This window comes from Mustela lutreola, chromosome 2, assembly GCF_030435805.1.
Source record: "Mustela lutreola isolate mMusLut2 chromosome 2, mMusLut2.pri, whole genome shotgun sequence".
Classification (NCBI taxonomy): domain Eukaryota; kingdom Metazoa; phylum Chordata; class Mammalia; order Carnivora; family Mustelidae; genus Mustela; species Mustela lutreola.
The window spans coordinates 118952989-118970816 of NC_081291.1; the positions used below are offsets into that span (position 1 = coordinate 118952989).

General features: G+C 36.3%; 1 protein-coding gene across 3 annotated transcripts in view; it reads right to left on the bottom strand.

Moving 5' to 3' along the window:
- ATP11B (ATPase phospholipid transporting 11B (putative)) overlaps positions 1-17828 on the bottom strand; it is a 122674-nt gene that overhangs the window by 53320 nt on the left and 51526 nt on the right. For all 3 annotated transcript variants that reach the window (XM_059163376.1, XM_059163377.1, XM_059163378.1), the window contains exons 11-15: positions 16368-16518; positions 15054-15251; positions 8424-8666; positions 1314-1489; positions 815-883 (exon numbers count right to left, since the gene is read on the bottom strand). In XM_059163376.1, the coding sequence (XP_059019359.1) occupies positions 815-883; positions 1314-1489; positions 8424-8666; positions 15054-15251; positions 16368-16518 (837 nt within the window). The remainder of the gene's footprint in view (positions 1-814; positions 884-1313; positions 1490-8423; positions 8667-15053; positions 15252-16367; positions 16519-17828) is intronic.

Consider the following 17828-nt stretch of genomic DNA (forward strand, 5'->3'; position numbering starts at 1 on the left):
AAAGTTTTCTGGATGGATTTATATAGTGATACACATATAGAATGATGTGTACATCTCAAAAAAACCCGCACAACAAACCAGAGTGGTATGATGGTTCTTAAGTTGATGAAATGAGCTAGACAGGCTTCTCCATGAAAACAGCCAAAGAACGGGCTCTATTTTAGAACTTTGTCTATTATTTAGAAAATTATTATTATTTCTATTTAGAATTTATTTTCTTTTTTGGAAAAGCAGAGTTTGGAAAGGGACAGCTGGAGGTGAGGTATGACTGGAATCGGTAAACCCATGAAAGGTATGAATAGAACAGGAATGGATTAATTTATCAAGCAGTGTAAATATTGGAAACAGGTAGGTGTGCCCTAACATTTGAAAAATAAAATCACAGGCAATATAAACAAGTTTTGTTTTTAATTTAGTGAGAACTCATGAAATTACCCCAGGAGTGCATAAAAATAAACCTATGAGTAAATTCAAGAAACACTAAGCTAAAATACAAATGAAAGATTCAGAGTAGGATACTGTTATTCCTGTGATGAAGTATAACATTGTATTACATCATTTTAGAGCAGGGGTCAGTAGACTTTTTCTGTAAAGATCCAAAGAGTAAATATTTTAGGCTTTGCAGGCCATATATGGTCACTGTTGCATTAAAAAAAAAAAAACAAAACAAAACCCAACCTTTAAAGTATGTAATGAACTTTTCTGCAGGCTTTAGAAGCCAGCTGTAGGCTTTAAATATGACCTGTGGGCCACAGTTTACAGATTCCTGTTTTATATTAATTACATAGAAAACTACAGAATAGAAAAAAATTACCGTTCCAGTTTTCCAAGTGTTCTAACTTCCATAGTTTCTTCAGAATTGCCAATAAATACAATGCCAATTCTAGGGATTAAAAGATGAAGAAATATAAGATTTAAGGATGATATTTCATGTTTCATAATATGTCATTATAACTTAGCATGAATAAAAGTATACAATTAAATGTATTTTAAAATATTTCTTTGAATATGGCAATGTTTTTAAGAATGTGAAGAATCAGTGTAAGTGCAAAACAATACATACACAAGTATTTCTCACAAATTACATTATTCATATTTCATAAAAAAAAAGTAATCAGATTTTTAAAGACCTCTTCAAAATATGATTCAATGCAAGCTTGACAAAATTAATAACACATATTTACAATTTAAAGTATACTTCTACCTTTATGTGTTTATGAATTTTGTTTGACAATTTTAAGTAATTTTCTAGTATTTGCACCTTTTTATTTAAAAGGTGTTTTTCTGAAGATTTGGAAATTAGATCAAACTACCTTGCAGCAGCTTCCACTAGAGCCTTTTCATCTGGTGAAGACGCATAGTATTCCAACTGGGAGGGTGCAAAGTTGGATTGCCAGGGACCATCACCAATGCCATCAGTCTGGACATTGCTAATCTGAACAGTGTGACAGAGACTGACTGCTTTAAAGAAGAGATCATGTTCTTTAATCTGTAGAAGGATAATATTCTCAATAAAAATACCATTCCCAAGTAACATTTAGAAAACTGTAAGCAGAATTGGACAAAAAAGTGTCAATAAATACAGTTAACAATTTGATTATCTTAGATCTACAACAGGAGTGCTATAATCCTGAAATGCCTGAATATTAGCTCGTTGAAGAGTAAAATGTCACATTTGCTTATGACCCTTCAACACAAAAATATCTTTTTAGGAAAGAGCCAAATTATAAGTAAAGATGAAAACTCTTTAGTGAAAAGAGTGAGATCACAAAATGTATTAAATACATTTAAGCTCTATTTCTTAGCAAAGTCTTCTTTACTTTAAGGCAGTAAGGGTTCTCCACTTAGTCTCATTTAAATACTCAGAGAATGAAGGCAGGCAACATACTAATTTGCAAGTTAAACTGGATTGTGACTACAAATTCTCAGTGCTGAATCAAAGGATATACATTTCAAATATATATTCCTTGCTCCACTCTTTTTTTTATATAATTTTTTATTTTTTATAAACATATATTTTTATCCCCAGGGGTACAGGTCTGTGAATCACCAGGTTTACACACTTCACAGCACTCACCAAAGCACATACCCTCCCCAATGTCCATAATCCCACCCTCTTCTCCCAAACCCCCCTCCCCCCAGCAACCCTCAGTTTGTTTTGTGAGATTAAGAGTCACTTATGGTTTGTCTCCCTCCCAATCCCATCTTGTTTCATTTATTCTTCTCCTACCCACTTAAGCCCCCATGTTGCATCACCACTTCCTCATATCAGGGAGATCATATGATAGTTGTCTTTCTCCGCTTGACTTATTTCGCTAAGCATGATATGCTCTAGTTCCATCCATGTTGTCGCAAATGGCAAGATTTCATTTCTTTTGATGGCTGCATAGTATTCCATTGTGTATACATACCACATCTTCTTGATCCATTCATCTGTTGATGGACATCTAGGTTCTTTCCATAGTTTGGCTATTGTGGACACTGCTGCTATAAACATTCGGGTGCATGTGCCCCTTTGGATCACTACGTTTGTATCTTTAGGGTAAATACCCAATAGTGCAATTGCTGGGTCATAGGGCAGTTCTATTTTCAACATTTTGAGGAACCTCCATGCTGTTTTCCTGAGTGGCTGCACCAGCTTGCATTCCCACCAACAGTGTAGGAGGGTTCCCCTTTCTCCGCATCCTCGCCAGCATCTGTCATTTCCTGACTTGTTGATTTTAGCCATTCTGACTGGTGTGAGGTGATAGCGCATTGTGGTTTTGATTTGTATTTCCCTGATGCCGAGTGATATGGAGCACTTTTTCATGTGTCTGTTGGCCATCTGGATGTCTTCTTTGCAGAAATGTCTGTTCATGTCCTCTGCCCATTTTTTGATTGGATTATTTGTTCTTTGGGTGTTGAGTTTGCTAAGTTCTTTATAGATTCTGGACACTAGTCCTTTATCTGATATGTCGTTTGCAAATATCTTCTCCCATTCTGTCAGTTGTCTTTTGATTTTGTTAACTGTTTCCTTTGCTGTGCAAAAGCTTTTGATCTTGATGAAATCCCAATAGTTCATTTTTGCCCTTGCTTCCCTTGCCTTTGGCGTTGTTCCTAGGAAGATGTTGCTGCGGCTGAGGTCGAAGAGGTTGCTGCCTGTGTTCTCTTCAAGGATTTTGATGGATTCCTTTCGCACATTGAGATCCTTCATCCATTTTGAGTCTATTTCTGTGTGTGGTGTAAGGAAATGGTCCAATTTCATTCCTCTGCATGTGGCTGTCCAATTTTCCCAGCACCATTTATTGAAGAAGCTGTCTTTTTTCCATTGGACATTCTTTCCTGCTTTGCCGAAGATTAGTTGACTGTAGAGTTGAGGGTCTATTTCTGGGCTCTCTATTCTGTTCCATTGATCTATGTGTCTGTTTTTGTGCCAGTACCATGCTGTCTTGATGATGACAGCTTTGTAATAGAGCTTGAAGTCCGGAATTGTGATGCCACCAACATTGGCTTTCTTTTTCAATATCCCTTTGGCTATTCGAGGTCTTTTCTGGTTCCATATAAATTTTAGAATTATTTGTTCCATTTCTTTGAAAAAGATGGATGGTACTTTGATAGGAATTGCATTAAATGTGTAGATTGCTTTAGGTAGCATAGACATTTTCACAATATTTATTCTTCCAATCCAGGAGCATGGAACATTTTTCCATTTCTTTGTGTCTTCCTCAATTTCTTTCATGAGTACTTTATAGTTTTCTGAGTATAGATTCTGTGCCTCTTTGGTTAGGTTTATTCCTAGGTATCTTATGGTTTTGGGTGCAATTGTAAATGGGATTGACTCCTTAATTTCTCTTTCTTCTGTCTTGCTGTTGGTGTAGAGAAATGCAACTGATTTCTGTGCATTTATTTTATATCCTGACACTTTACTGAATTCCTGTATAAGTTCTAGCAGTTTTGGAGTGGAGTCTTTTGGGTTTTCCACATAGAGTATCATATCATCTGCGAAGAGTGATAATTTGACTTCTTCTTTGCTGATTTGGATGCCTTTAATTTCCTTTTGTTGTCTGATTGCTGAGGCTAGGACATCTAGTACTATGTTGAATAGCAGTGGTGATAATGGACATCCCTGCCGTGTTCCTGACCTTAGCGGAAAAGCTTTCAGTTTTTCTCCATTGAGAATGATATTTGTGGTGGGTTTTTCATAGATGGCTTTGATGATATTGAGGTATGTGCCCTCTATCCCTACACTTTGAAGAGTTTTGATCAGGAAGGGATGCTGTACTTTGTCAAATGCTTTTTCAGCATCTATTGAGAGTATCATATGGTTCTTGTTCTTTCTTTTATTGATGTGTTGTATCACATTGACTGATTTGCGGATGTTGAACCAACCTTGCAGCCCTGGAATAAATCCCACTTGGTCGTGGTGAATAATCCTTTTAATGTACTGTTGAATCTTATTGGCTAGTATTTTGTTGAGTATTTTCGCATCTGTGTTCATCAAGGATATTGGTCTATAGCTCTCTTTTTTGATGGGATCCTTGTCTGGTTTTGGGATCAAGGTGATGCTGGCCTCATAAAATGAGTTTGGAAGTTGTCCTTCCATTTCTATTTTTTGGAACCGTTTCAGGAGAATAGGAATTAGTTCTTCTTTAAATGTTTGATAGAATTCCCCCGGTAAGCCGTCTGGCCCTGGGCTTTTGTTGTTTGGAGATTTTTAATGACTGTTTCAATCTCCTTACTGGTTATGGGTCTGTTCAGGCTTTCTATTTCTTCCTGGTTCAGTTGTGGTAGTTTATATGTTTCTAGGAATGCATCCATTTCTTCCAGATTGTCAAATTTATTGGTGTAGAGTTGCTCATAGTATGTTCTTATAATAGTTTGTATTTCTTTGGTGTTAGTTGTGATCTCTCCTCTTTCATTCATGATTTTATTTATTTGGGTCCTTTCTCTTTTCTTTTTGATAAGTCGGGCCAGGGGTTTATCAATTTTATTAATTCTTTCAAAGAACCAGCTCCTAGTTTCGTTGATTTGTTCTATTGTCTTTTTGGTTTCTATTTCATTGATTTCTGCTCTGATCTTTATGATTTCTCTTCTCCTGCTGGGCTTAGGGTTTCTTTCTTGTTCTTTCTCCAGCTCCTTTAGGTGTAGGGTTAGGTTATGTACCTGAGACCTTTCTTGTTTCTTGAGAAAGGCTTGTACTGCTATATATTTTCCTCTCAGGACTGCCATTGTTGTGTCCCACAGATTTTGAACCGTTGTATTTTCATTATCATTTGTTTCCATGATTTTTTTCAATTCTTCTTTAATTTCCCGGTTGACCCATTCATTCTTTAGAAGGATACTGTTTAGTCTCCATGTATTTGGGTTTTTTCCAAACTTCCTTTTGTGGTTGAGTTCTAGCTTTAGAGCATTGTGGTCTGAAAATATGCAGGGAATGATCCCAATCTTTTGATACCGGTTGAGTCCTGATTTAGGACCGAGGATGTGATCTATTCTGGAGAATGTTCCATGTGCACTAGAGAAGAATGTGTATTCTGTTGCTTTGGGATGAAATGTTCTGAATATATCTGTGATGTCCATCTGGTCCAGTGTGTCGATTAAGGCCTTTATTTCCTTGCTGATCTTTTGCTTGGATGATCTGTCCATTTTAGTGAGGGGAGTGTTAAAGTCCCCTACTATTATTGTATTATTGTTTATGTGTTTATTTGATTTCATTATTAATTGGTTTATATAGTTGGCTGCTCCCACGTTGGGGGCATAGATATTTAAAATTGTTAAATCTTCTTGTTGGACAGACCCTTTGAGAATGATATATTGTCCTTCCTCATCTCTTATTATAGTCTTTGGCTTAAAATCTAATTGATCTGATATAAGGATTGCCACTCCTGCTTTCTTCTGATGTCCATTAGCATGGTAAATTCTTTTCCACCCCTCACTTTAAATCTGGAGGTGTCTTCGGGCTTAAAATGAGTTTCTTGGAGGCAACATATAGATGGGTTTTGTTTTTTTATCCATTCTGATACCCTGTGTCTTTTGACAGGGGCATTTAGCCCATTCACATTCAGGGTAACTATTGAGAGATATGAATTTAGTGCCATTGTATTGCCTGTAAGGTGACTGTTACTGTATATGGTCTCTGTTCCTTTCTGATCTACCACTTGTAGGCTCTCTCTTTGCTTAGAGGACCCCTTTCAAGATTTCCTGTAGAGCTGGTTTGGTGTTTGCAAATTCTTTCAGTTGTTGTTTGTCCTGGAAGCTTTTAATCTCTTCTTCTATTTTCAATGATAGCCTAGCTGGATATAATATTCTTGGCTGCATGTTTTTCTCGTTTAGTGCTCTGAAAATATCATGCCAGCTCTTTCTGGCCTGCCAGGTCTCTGTGGATAAGTCAGCTGCCAATCTAATATTTTTACCATTGTATGTTACAGACTTCTTTTCCCGGGCTGCTTTCAGGATTTTCTCTTTGTCACTGAGACTTGTAAATTTTACTATTAGGTGACGGGGTGTGGGCCTATTCTTATTGATTTTGAGGGGTGTTCTCTGACCCTCCTGAATTTTGATGCTCGTTCCCTTTGCCATATTGGGGAAATTCTCCCCAATAATTCTCTCCAGTATAACTTCTGCTCCCCTCTCTCTTTCTTCTTCTTCTGGAATCCCAATTATTCTAATGTTGTTTCGTCTTATGGTGTCACTTATCTCTCGAATTCTCCCCTCGTGGTCCAGTAGCTGTTTGTCCCTCTTTTGCTCAGCTTCTTTATTCTCTGTCATTTGGTCTTCTATATCACTAATTCTTTCTTCTGCCTCATTTATCCTAGCAGTGAGAGCCTCCATTTTTTATTGTACCTCATTAATAGCTTTTTTGATTTCAACTTGGTTAGATTTTAGTTCTTTTATATCTCTCGAGAGGGTTTCTCTCATATCTTCCATGCCTTTTTCGAGCCCGGCTAGAACCTTGAGAATTGTCATTCTGAACTCTAGATCTGACATATTACCAATGTCTGTATTGATTAGGTCCCTAGACTTCGGTACTGCCTCTTGTTCTTTTTTTTGTGGTGAATTTTTCCGTCTTGTCATTTTGTCCAGATAAGAGTATATGAAGGAGCAAGGAAAATACTAAAAGGGTGGCAACAACCCCAGGAAAATATGCTTTAATCAAATTAGAAGAGATCCCAAATCGTGAGGGGGGAGAAAGGGGATAAAAAGAGGTTCAAAAAGGAAGAAAGAAAAAAAGAAAAGAAAAAAAAAGAATTAAAAAAAAAGAAAACAAATAAGAAAAATATAAAAAAGAAAAAATATATATATTAGATAAACTAGTTAAAAAACATTAAAAAAGAAAAAGGTAAAAGTTAAAAGAAATTTTTACCAGAAGGCGAGAAAAAAAAACAAAAAATGAAAAAGAAAAAAATTAAATTAACTGCAAGACTAAAAAAAATCACAGGGAAAAAGCCATGAGTTCCGTGCTTTGCTTTCTCCTCCTCTGGAATTCTGCTGCTCTCCTTGGTATTGAAACCGCACTCCTTGGTAGGTGAACTTGGTCTAGGCTGGATTTCTTGTTGATCTTCTGGAGGAGGGGCCTGTTGTAGTGATTCTCAAGTGTCTTTGCCCCAGGCGGAATTGCACCGCCCTTATCAGGGGCGGGGTAAGTAATCCGCTCGGGTTTGCTTTCAGGAGCTTTTGTTCCCTGAGTGCTTTCTGTAGAGTTCCAGAGGACGGGAATACAAATGGCGGCCTCCTGGTCTCTGGCCCGGAGGAGCCGAGAGCCCGGGGCCCCACTCCTCAGTGCACCCTCAGAGAACAGCGCCCAGTAACTCCCATCTGCCTGACCTCCGGCCGCGCTCCGAGCTCACTGAGCCTGTGACCGGTTCAAGGTAACACCGAGCTGTGAGCTCACTGTCGGCTCTGTCTCTGTAGCCGGCTTTCCCGTTCCAATACCCGCAAGCTCTGCGACACTCAGACACCCCCGATCCTTCTGTGACCCTGCGGGACCTCAGGCCACACTGACCCCGCGTGGGCTTCGCCCTGGTTTAGCCTCTGGAGCGATGTCCCTCCGCGGAACAGACTTTTAAAAGTCCTGATTTTGTGCGCTGTTGCTCTGCCGCTTGCCGGGAGCCGGCCCCTCCCCCCAGGGTCTATCTTCCCGTTGCTTTGGATTCACTTCTCCGCTGGTCCTACCTTTCAGAAAGTGGTTGTTTTTCTGTTTCCAGAATTGCTGTTCTTCTTCTCTTCGATCTGCCGATGGATTTTCAGGTGTTTGCAATCTTTAGATAAGCTATCTAGCTGATCTCCGGCAAGCTGAAGTAGTCTCAGCCTGGTACTTCTCCGCCATCTTGACTCCTCCCCACCCCCCTTGCTCCACTCTTAAATTTTTTCTCCTACAGTCCAGTAAATACCAAAGAGAATTACTTCAAATGAAATTCCAATTTATTAACTTAAAAGTTACTTACTAGCTCCGTTTCATTTTCCGGACTGGTTCTAAAAGACGAGCTGGTTGTAAGATGGGATAAGTTGTTAAGATGGGATAAACTATTAAGATAAGATAAGCTTCCTTCTGAAGAGTCTGGTGTTGGTCCTTCAGAGACAAGTCTACCATTGATTTCTTGATATTTAATGCCATTAATTGAACATTCCCTAAACTGCATCTCATTTTCTGTCAGTGTACCAGTTTTATCTGTAAACACATACTCCACCTAGAGATGGAAGATAGAAGAAAATAAATTTTTGTGTTTATGGTCTTAGGTTAAACAAAAAAACCTTGTCTTCCTCTTTCTCCTAAAGTCAAGCTTACCTATTTTATACTGATGCTGAGATTTTTTTTAATAATCTAAGCACAAATAAATTAAGATGCACAGAAACAAAACAGGGTAACATAAAATATTTCACATCTATATAAACTTTGAAGTTCGTGGCATTTTTAGGTCCATGTTCATCTGTAGAGTTGGCTGATAATGTGGGATTTAATACTTTTTTCTATCTCCTGGATAAGGTGTTTGGAGGTAGTAGGACTAAGAATGATCTTTGAGCAAGGTGGAAGGAATGCTTAATAACCTAGAATGTGAAAGGGTTATGTGGTCCAGAAGAAATGGAACAGAACTGGGAACAGGAACACAAAAGTAATAGCAACACAAGAAATCAAAGATGGAAAGTTTTCTAAAATATTAGAGGGGGAAACTGAAACCAAGTGTAGAAAACAAGCTCAGTGAAAAGGAAGTATTTAAATGAAAAAAATATATATTTTAAAGATCTTATTTATTTGAGACAGAGAGAGATAACACAAGTGGGAAGGAAGGACAGAGGGGGAGGAGAAGCGGACTCCCCACTGAGCAGGGAGCATGAAACAGGGCTGCATCCCAGGACCCTGAGATCAAGACCTGAACAGAAGGCAGACACTTAGCCAACTGAGTCACCCACGTGTCCCTAAATAAAAATATTTTTAAAAGTAGATAAGACAAATAATTTTACTACTCTTGAGAATAATTCTGGAAAATTAACCCTATAAGAAGGCAGGTCCAAAAAGAGAAGGATGAAATAGTCAAATCTTGATACAACTACAATTATGCTGAGGATCTGATTGATGCAATAGTGATCTGAGAAAGTTGTCATTTAAAAAGGGAAGTACACATCACAGGGAAAAGAAACAACTAAAGACCAATATCCCTTAGGAAAATAAACACAAACCAAATCTAGAAACATAGAAAAAAGATATACCATGAATATGTGGGGTTTATCCCTGGAAGTCAAGATTGGTTCAACATAAATCAGTCAACAAAACTTATCACAATAATAAATTGGTATTCTTTATTCTATTATTAAAATGATCATCTTGACATATTCAAGAAAAGTATTTAACAAAATCCAATACTCTTTCATGATAAAAACATTTCAACAAATTAGGGATAGAAGGCTAGTTCTTCAACCTGATAAAATGTATCTACAAAACCCCATAATTAGTATCTTATTTAATGAAGAAAGACTGAATGCTTTCCCCTAAACTAAATTCAGGAATAAAGCAACGACGTCTGTTCTTGCCACTTTTATTTAACATTGTACTGAAAGCTCTAGCTTGGGTAATCAGGCAAGAAAAAAGAAATAAAAGGTATTCAGACTGGAAAAGAAGTAAAACCATTTGTAGATAACATGACCTTGTATATAGAAAATCCTAAGGAATCCACTAAAAAACTGCTAGAATAAATGAGTTCAGCAAGATTGCAGAATAAAAGCCTCAACATACAAAAAGGGAGGCAGAGTTAAAGCTGGAAAAAATTGCCTGGACCAAGAAATAAAGTGTGAAAATACACCTTAAAGTTCATTTTCTTGCAAACAGTAAAGATAACTACAACATCTGAGATGCAGGAATTCTGCTACTTAAAATAGTAATAATAAAAGCCAATAATTGTGTAGCAATCATTAGACTGCCAGCATTGCTAAGTGTTCTAACTCATTTTATCTTGTCAACAACTCCATGAGGTAGGTACTATTATTATTTTAGAGAAAAAGAAACAAAGGAAGAGTTGGGTTAAATAACTTACCAGTCATAGATCTAAAACATGTTGGAATTAGAAATAAAAGATTAAATAGTTTACCTTTGCGATGTGATATTATAGATAGCCCACTACTTACAGCGAATGTTGAATTATAAAGATGGATACAGAGAGATGTCACTTACCTACACAAGTTAATAAGAAACTTTTAGATCAGGAAGAATAATAAGTTATAAAAAAATTATGATATAAAATACATCAGCAGTCAAACAGAAATAATATTTCAAAGATGATTAGAATAGACACAGATATATCAGTCATGGAGGACTCTTCAGAATTTAGATGATAGAGATAAATAAATTAACTTTGATTTTTAAAACTATATTGGGGCACCTGGGTGGCTCAGTGGGTTAAGTGTCTGCCTTCGGCTCTGGTCATGATCCCAGGGCTCTGGGATCGAGCCCCACATCAGGCTTCCTGTTCAGCAGGGAGCCTGCTTCTTTCTCTCCCTCTGCCTGCTGCTCTGCCTTCTTGTGCTCTCTATCAAATATATCTATATCTATCTATCTATCTATCTATCTATCTATCTATATACATATATATGTATATATATATAAACAAGAAGTTTTAACTTTTAAGTTTAGTTATAGAGAGGGCACTATACACCATCTTAAGAGCAGTTTCTTTGATAGTATGGAAATAAAATGACACAGAATATGACAAAGTAGATTTCATTGGTATAAAAACAGATAAAAGAGGTGCACCTGGGTGGCTCAGTGGGTTAAAGCCTCTGCCTTCAGCTCAGGTCATGATCCCAGGGTCCTGGGATAGAACCCCGCATCGGGCTCTCTGCTTAGCAGGGAGCCCGCGTCTCCCTCTCTCTCTCTCCCTGCCTCTCTGCCTTCTTGTGATCTCTGTCTGTCAAATAAATAAATATATTATATGTTTATAAAAAATTAAAAAATTAAACATTTATAAGTAAATAAATAAATAAAATCTTAAAAAAAAAACCATAAAAGAATAGAGGCAATAAACATATTATGAAATACTTGCAGGCTTAAAAGTAAAAAGAGAGACTTAGATGAGTTAGAAATTTTAAAAGTTTATCACTTAACATGTCTTAAAGAGAAAGCAAATATGGGTATGCATAAATAGTGTGAGGATCCAAAAAACAATATTCTAATATGAGGACAAGAGGAAGAGGGGAAACCTGGGATGGAAAAGGTCAAAGGAAAGAAAAATTGGGGGAGATAAAGTGTTCAAAGTAGTAGTAGAAACAGGCTTTTTAGGTCTTGAATATGTGATACATAATTAAAGATATGTGACATGAATTAATATTCAGCATAAATTACTATCAGTCTCTTAAATGCTAAAAATAAATGGATCAACTTCTGGTTAAAAATGGTAGGTTAAGAAAATACAATTATCTTTGTTCCTCTTGAGACTTTACTAAAATAAGAGTAAAGGAGTTAGAAAAAAACAAAAATAATGGCAGATGAGACAACATGAGAAGGGAGATATGACAAGTTTGGAAGACAAGAGAGGAATGAGTGGTAAGTGACTTAACAAAATTTAGAATATGAAACCTAAGCAATGGGGGAAAAGCCTTTTCCAAAAACTCTCAGGAAGTAGATGTAACAGCTACTACTGAATGTGAAAGTACAGGATGAGGATGAAAATGGAGGTACCAGGAACAGTATGAAACCGGCAATCCCCTCATAACTTGCAAACCTGAGACTGCCCTTCACCTATCTGAGTAATAGTTGGAAGATTTTTAATACTTGGAAGACCAGGATTGAACCAGAGAGAATCTGAGCCCCTGGGCAAGCTGAAAACAGGTGTGAGACAGCTGAAAACAGAAGTGTGACAGTATGCTAAAAACAGGGAGACTTCTACCAGATGACTTTAACAATCACAATCAGCAGAAATACTAACTGTGGTAATTCTCCCTGGGGAAACTGAGGAAAGACCAGTACTGACACTATGGAATATGTCAAAAAAAAAGAAAAAGAAAAAAACCCAGCAGGACAGCTGGGATTTTCTAGGGAAGAATTCTAGGCTTGTAAGGAAAACCCAAAGATTTGCTTTCATTTGAGGATCACTCCTTAAAAAAAAGGTAGAGCCTAAAACAAATTAGTTAGTTCTGCTACAACAGTGTCTTGAATCTATAACATGTTAAACAAATTAAACATAAACAACATATTAAAACATGAATCTGTAACAATATAACTGATATATAAGGGAACAATTTGAGCATAATGTGGACTGTGCATTTGGTTATGCATAATTTCCTCTGTGAGAAATAGCAGCAAACTGCACACAAGGAACACATGAAATGTACACAACTCAAACAGCTACCAGCCATCTCAGGTCATCATAGGTGGTATAAGACACACCCCATCTACTTCTATTTTCAGATAACCTTCCTTTCTATACTTCACAATGACACACAGGTTGCAGCACTTCTCCTGGTTACTTCTGCATGTGGTCTTTTTCAAGACAAAATGCCACATATATTAGAGTATTTATGTATGTTTTTTAAGATTTATTTATTTATTTGAGAGAGAGTAAGCGTGCACAGGTACGCACATGAATGGGGAAGGTAGGGCAGAGAGAGGGAAAAAGAGACTCCTCAAGCCGACTTGCCACCAGTGAGGACTGGGCCCCTGAGATCATGACCTGAGCAGAAATCAAGAGTCAGACACCCTCTGTCAGACAACTGACAGAGCCACTCAGGTACCCCAGTATTTATGTATTTCTTAACAATTTATCTTAACTGATAATTTTTTTGTTGCACTCCTAATTCCATTAGGCCTGTGGTTTTTACTAAGTAATTTTACATAGCATGGCAATTTTTAGGAATGCTTTGTCACATTGTAGCATAACTAACTGTATTGAAAAAGGAACTAGGAACAAACAGAAAATGTAGGGAACAGAAGACTTTAAAAAACCATCATTAATATCCTGAGAGAGCTAAAAAAATAGATGATATTCAAGAAAAGGAATAAGATGCAATTAAAAGAAGACATTCAGATATGCTGGAATATTAGAAATTAAAAATATTATAACAGAAATTTTTAAAAAGTTAGGTAGAAAGATAAAGTTGATAGATTCTCCCAGAATTAGAAAAACAAATAAGTAAATGCAAGTTGAAAGTCAAAGAAAGAAAGAATCAAGATAAATGGTCTGATATATCCAAATACTAAATTTAAAAAGAAGATGTTATCAAAGAAATAATGTAAGAAAAGCGCCTAGAATTGAAGTACACATATTTCCAGACTGAAAGGGCTCACAGAGCTCATTGTCCAATGAAAGAAAAAAATAAAATGACTCACACCATCATGAAATTTCAGAATTATCACATAAAGAAAAGATCTTAAACATTTCCAGAGATAAAATAACAGATCACACATAAAGAACTGGGAATCAAAATGGCACTGAATTTCTCAAGAGCAACACTGGAAGCTAGAAAAAAAATGGAGAAATGTTCTTAAAATTTGGGGGAAAACCAGCTTCCAACCTGGGATGCATTACATAAGTACATTAATCAAGTGCAAAAAAAGGGATAAAGAAAAAAAGGGAATAAAGATATTTTCAGCCACGCCAAGCCTCAAAATATTTTCCTCTCATGCATCCTTTGCCAGGGAGTTATTTGAACATGTGTTCCACCAAAATGAGAGAATAAGTCACAGGTGGGCCAACATAGGATCCAGGAGATCCAAAACAAGACAGAGGTAAAGGAATTTCTAGGGTAATGGTATAGGGAAGTCCTTGGGTGACAGCTGAGAAGCAGGCTCAGATATAAGTCCATATTGAAGAAGACAAAAGACTCCAAAAATGCTGCCAAGAAAAAAAAGAAAGAGAGAAAAAGAAAGGAAACCTAGATTACCTAATGTGTTTGAATATGTAAAGAGATGTTTCATATATTGATCAGAAACTTGTTTGTGGTATATAAAAATTAAGCAATTAAGCATAAAAAAACAGAGCAATTAATTCTAGGGAAAATAATATATAAAAACAAAAATGTAATTGTAGTATCATAAAGGCATACTTGAAGAACTCTAAATTAGTGCACAATACTAAGAGTCAAAATAAGGCCAATAAATAAATATTTATTAAATCCCTAATTGTGATATAAAAACATTAGGGAGGCTATGGGGAGGCAAAGTGGGTATATATCTGGGTATGTATATATAAAACAGTAGCATAAAATTATATCTTTATATTCCATAATAAATGACTAAAACTGGGGCATCTGGATGATTCAGAGGGTTAAGCCTCTGCCTTCAGCTCAGGTCATGGTCTCAGGATCCTGGGATCAAGCTCCACATCAGGCTCTCTGCTCAGCAGGGAGCCTGCCCCCTGCCCCCGCCACCACCTGCCTCTCTGCCTACTTGTGATCTCTGCCTGTCAAATAAATAAATAAAATCTTAAAAAAAAAAAAATGGGAAACAAGAGTTAGGCATGGAGGAAAGTAGGACTATTTTGTGGTATAAGCCTCATAACATTTTTCTTTGTACTTGTGTTAGTCTTTGTACATGTACGGTTTCAAGAAAAATAATAAATTAGAAAAACATATTACAAAGATCTTTTTACCTGTCCAAGCTCCTCATTCAGATCAGAAGTATTGACTTGAGCTTTCTGACCTGACTCTTCATGATAAAGATCAAGATCCCAGCCAATGAAAAATGATCCAAGAAATTTCTGCATTTCGACTGTCACATATAATGAAATTGGAATGATGAAATTGTAGAGTACCAAAAAAGCCAGGAAGTCTGAAATAAATCTCAGAATCTAGGGAGAAAAATGATGGCTTGATAAGAGAAAACACATAAGAACTTCCTTAGTAATACTGAAGAGCATTATCAGAAAGTTTCATTCTAAACAGACCATCAACTATATTCTGAAGCAGAAATCTCATGAATTAAAATTCATTTTTTGAACTGCTTCTTTAATACATTTCTTTTGTTTTATTGTTCATTAGGATCTTGAACAAAGTAAAAGAAGAAAGGTTAAATTTGAACTACCTGTTACTTTTCAGCAGCTTGTTTCAGCCTGGTGTGACTGAAACAATCTTTAGCAAAATTATAATTGCAATCCCTGGAGTATATTTACCATTCTATTTGCACCTTTCAAAATCACAGATAATGAAAAACTGACTGCAATTAAAAAAACAAAACAAAACAACTGTTTAAGAACTGTTAGTCCAGAACTGCTGGGCCAGAACTGCTGGAAATGAAAACACAGATTATATAGTAATAGCTTACTTCAATAGCATAGCAGTATCACATTTTAACATGTATTCTGTGAAAGGTAAAATACATAATTATGAATCATATGGAAACTGTGTTCTGTGATCTGCTTTGTGGTTTCTTCTGTCTTCTAATATTTGTATTTTAATCAAATGTGAAATCTGGAGAATAATTATTTACCAAAATTGCATGTTAAATTTTCCTGCTAGTCCATATTCAGTTTAAAACTTAATATGACATATTTTGTGTTATTTCACACCATCAGTAGACTGACAGTAAGACTTCTTGAATTATTCACAGAACTGGAAATCAACTTACTTTTTTATTCACTTACAGCACACAGTAAACAGAATTAAAAAAAATGAGTTTGTAGTACTGAAGAGAAATGTCATTATAGATGATTTAAATTTCTGTGATCTCTTGTAACTACTCAAATCATGCCATGGGGAATACAACTGCTTATGCCCTAAAATGCAAAGAGCATACCAGTATAAACATGCTGGCCACTCTTCACTTACAGTGTCGTTTTGTCACCCTTCAGTAGTAATGGTTTTTGAAGAGCTCAGTGGTCACTCCTATCAGAAGTCACTACCAAATCAGTAACTGTGCCAAAGAATAAAGTTTCCTTTAGAGCAGAGTCAAGAACACCATAAAATACCTTACTACTATTTCTTTGATGTTCTGTTTTTTGGTTATACCAAGGTTCATCCCATTTTTCTTCAGCTTGCCATGTATATTTCAAGATAGTACTGATGATGGCTTCAGAAATAAGGATTATTAGATAAATTATCAAAAATGTATTCATTGACCTGAAATGAGAAAAAGAAGAACATAAAACATGTCAATTATGTGTTACTATATTCATCTGCCTGGAAATTTTATACTGGTATTAAATAAGATATAAAAATATATAAAATATCACAGTAGCTATTTAAAGGAAACAATCTTCATATTTTAAGAAATGACCATTCAACAGAATCTGTTTACTAGTGATAAAATAACCAATACATAAGATTATAAGCCTACTTGAATTAGTTATATTACTGTTCAAAATGCTTAAGTAAATGACAGCTTTGGCCAGTTTTTCTTGCCATAAGTAATTATTCTAATCTTTTAAAAATTTTCAGGATCTAATTTTAAGTGTAAATATAACTAAGATTTGTGTATTATTAAGATTTTACAAAACATTGTTACATCCACTCACTTGTCTAATCTTTCTAAAACCTCTATGAGGATATCACTTCCTTTTTAATGATGAAGATCAAAGCCCCAAAATCATTCTATAAATTTACTAAAATCACACAAGTCAGGAACTAACTTTAGAATCCCTGTTCTTTTACCAGGCAGGCTTGTATTATAGTATTTCGCTAGGCAAGCTTAACATTACATCTCTGATTCTTTCATCAGCATTTTGTAACTTTTCAGCACACAGATCCTCTATGCATTTCATTAGATGTACAAGTAGGTATTTCCTTTTTTGAGAATGATTGCAAATGGTATTGTTTCTAATCTTAGTATCTGTCCTTGGTGTTTCTTTTTATTTTTTGAAAAAATATTTATTTAGTTATTTTAGAGAGAAAGCAAGTACAAGCAGCAGGAGGAGCAAAGGGAGAAAATCCTGACTCCCTGCTGAGCACAGAGCCCGATGTGGGGTCAATCCCAGAACCCTGCAGATCATGACCTGAGCTAAAATCAAGTCAGTTGCTTAACCGACTGAGCCACCCAGATGCTCCTGGTGTTTCTTTCCTGATGTAAGTATTTAGTTCTGTGATAGTTAATCTTGAATGTCAAATTGACTGGGCTAAGCAATGCCCAGACAGCCGATAAAATAATATTTTGGGGTGTGTCTATGAGTGTGTGTCTGAAAGAGATTAGTATTTGATTCAATAGACTCAGAAGAAAGACACGTCCTCACCAACGTGGGGGGGTATCATCATTGATGACCCCCCAAAAATACAAAAGGCAAAGGACATTTTCTCTTTTCTTGAGCTGAAACATCAGAGCTCCAGGTTTTTTATCAGTGGCCAGCTCCCTGGTTCTCAGGCCTTTGGATGCTGACTGCATTATACCATCAGCTTTTCTGGTTCTGCAGCTTGCAGATGGCAGACTGTGGGACCTC